The 1727-nt window shown below is 39.2% G+C and overlaps 1 protein-coding gene across 1 annotated transcript in view; it reads right to left on the bottom strand.

The window, feature by feature from the left end:
• Positions 1–1727, bottom strand: part of CENPU (centromere protein U) — a 35968-nt gene that overhangs the window by 13578 nt on the left and 20663 nt on the right. Inside the window, exon 8 of the mRNA XM_045286570.1 lies at positions 588–702. Within this exon, the coding sequence (XP_045142505.1) occupies positions 588–702 (115 nt within the window). The remainder of the gene's footprint in view (positions 1–587; positions 703–1727) is intronic.

Below are 1727 nucleotides of genomic sequence, written 5' to 3'. Positions count from 1 at the left end.
GAATGTAGGTAAGTATCAGATAAGGTATTTTTAAGACAAAAATGTATTGTTAGGGATGGCGAGGATTACTACATAATCATAAAGTGTTCAATCCACGAAACAATCTCTAAATATATATATACATATAACAAAAATTGACAGAAACACTGGGAAAAACTGATTATAGATTAAGCACAGATCCAGTAATTAGAAATTCTATAAAGATCAAATGCTAGGTCATAAAGCAAGTCTTAAAATTCCAAAAAATAAGTACTACCAGACCATGATTCTATTACAACATATTTAAGAGAAAAGAGTAATGGAAAAATATAAATTAAAAATCTACCTATTTGAGTATTTAAAAACAGACTGGTAAATAAACTCAGGATTAGAGACAATATCACAAAGAATTGTACAAAATCCCTAAAACAGAATGCTAATGAAAATATTACACATCAAAGACTTTGATGACCGAAAGTGGCGCTTCAAGGGAAATTAGGTACATAGGAAGGAGCTTCAAGAAGCTCATGGAAAATTGGGATTATGAGAAGGAATTTTTCACCACCTTTTTGAAGCTCTCTCGTGTATCACTAGAACAAAGTACTTACACATACTCTGAGAAGGTTTCCTCAAATGCAGACAAAACTACATCCAACTCCTGGATGTCCCTGGTTTTCTTTCCTTCTAGACACCAAATAAATGCACCGTCAGAATTGTCACCATCTAAAACATTCAAATAAGTCCATTTACAATTTATTCATAGTGTGGTTTCCATTCATGGCTCAAAGACAGCCCAACCAGACTGCCAGATAGTTGTAGTTGAAGTAGCGTATGAGCAACCTCACTCACTTCTTCCTCTCCCAGGACAGTCTCCTGGGCCTTCTCTGCCAATCTAACTGCTGTGTCGTCAGCTTCTCTACCACTTATGCTGAAGCAGTCCAAAAGCAATTTTAGTTAGCTTGATGGGCTTTGGAGCCCTGATGGCACAGTGGTTACGAGTTGGGCTTCTAACCTTACGGTTGGCAGTTTGAAACCACCAGCCACGACGTGGAAGACAGCCATTTCTACTCCCAGACTGTTAGTGTCTCATAAACCCACAGAAGCGGTTCTTCCCTGTCCTGCAGGCTCGCTATGAGTGGAACTGACTCAATGGCAGTGAGTCTGGTTTGAGTTCTGATGGGCATTTGTTACCCAAGACTACTAGTGATGGAACTTGCCTTTGTAAGTGTATTTCCTGAATTTTAACCTGATGGACCACTTCTGGAATACATCAAGATTTCTCAATGTAGTCTCCTCTTCAATTATTGCAATATTTATGAAAAGCTATATACCGGACTAGCAGCCCTTAGGTTCTAGTTTCAACTCAGGCAGATCATGTAACCTTCCAAAGCCACAGGTTCTCACTGGTAACAGGAAGAAAAGAAAAGCAAAAACCATGTTCTTCCTGTTTATTGTGGGACACGAGCCAAGAAAATATCCATACATGAATTCGTGAAGTGCTCACAAAAGAAAAAACAAAACACTGCCATCGAGCCTTGTCAACTCATGGCGACAGGGCAGGACTGCCCCGTTCCCAAGACTGCAACTGCCTGCAGGAGTGGACAGCCCTGTCTTTCTAGCCTGTTAGGTGCTACGACAGTCCATTTCTAATTAATATCCAAATTACTTCTTTCTACAATTTTCACAAAAGAGACTGAGAAAAGACAGTTCACTTTTCCCTGATGCCAATTCCTTATTTAATACCTTAC

The sequence above is a fragment of the Echinops telfairi genome, unplaced genomic scaffold (assembly GCF_000313985.2).
Source record: "Echinops telfairi isolate 266 unplaced genomic scaffold, ASM31398v2 ScPeMD7_9;HRSCAF=40, whole genome shotgun sequence".
In the NCBI taxonomy this organism is placed as follows: domain Eukaryota; kingdom Metazoa; phylum Chordata; class Mammalia; order Afrosoricida; family Tenrecidae; genus Echinops; species Echinops telfairi.
Note: the sequence above shows the minus strand (reverse complement) of the source record. Positions and strands in the feature narration are given on the sequence as shown.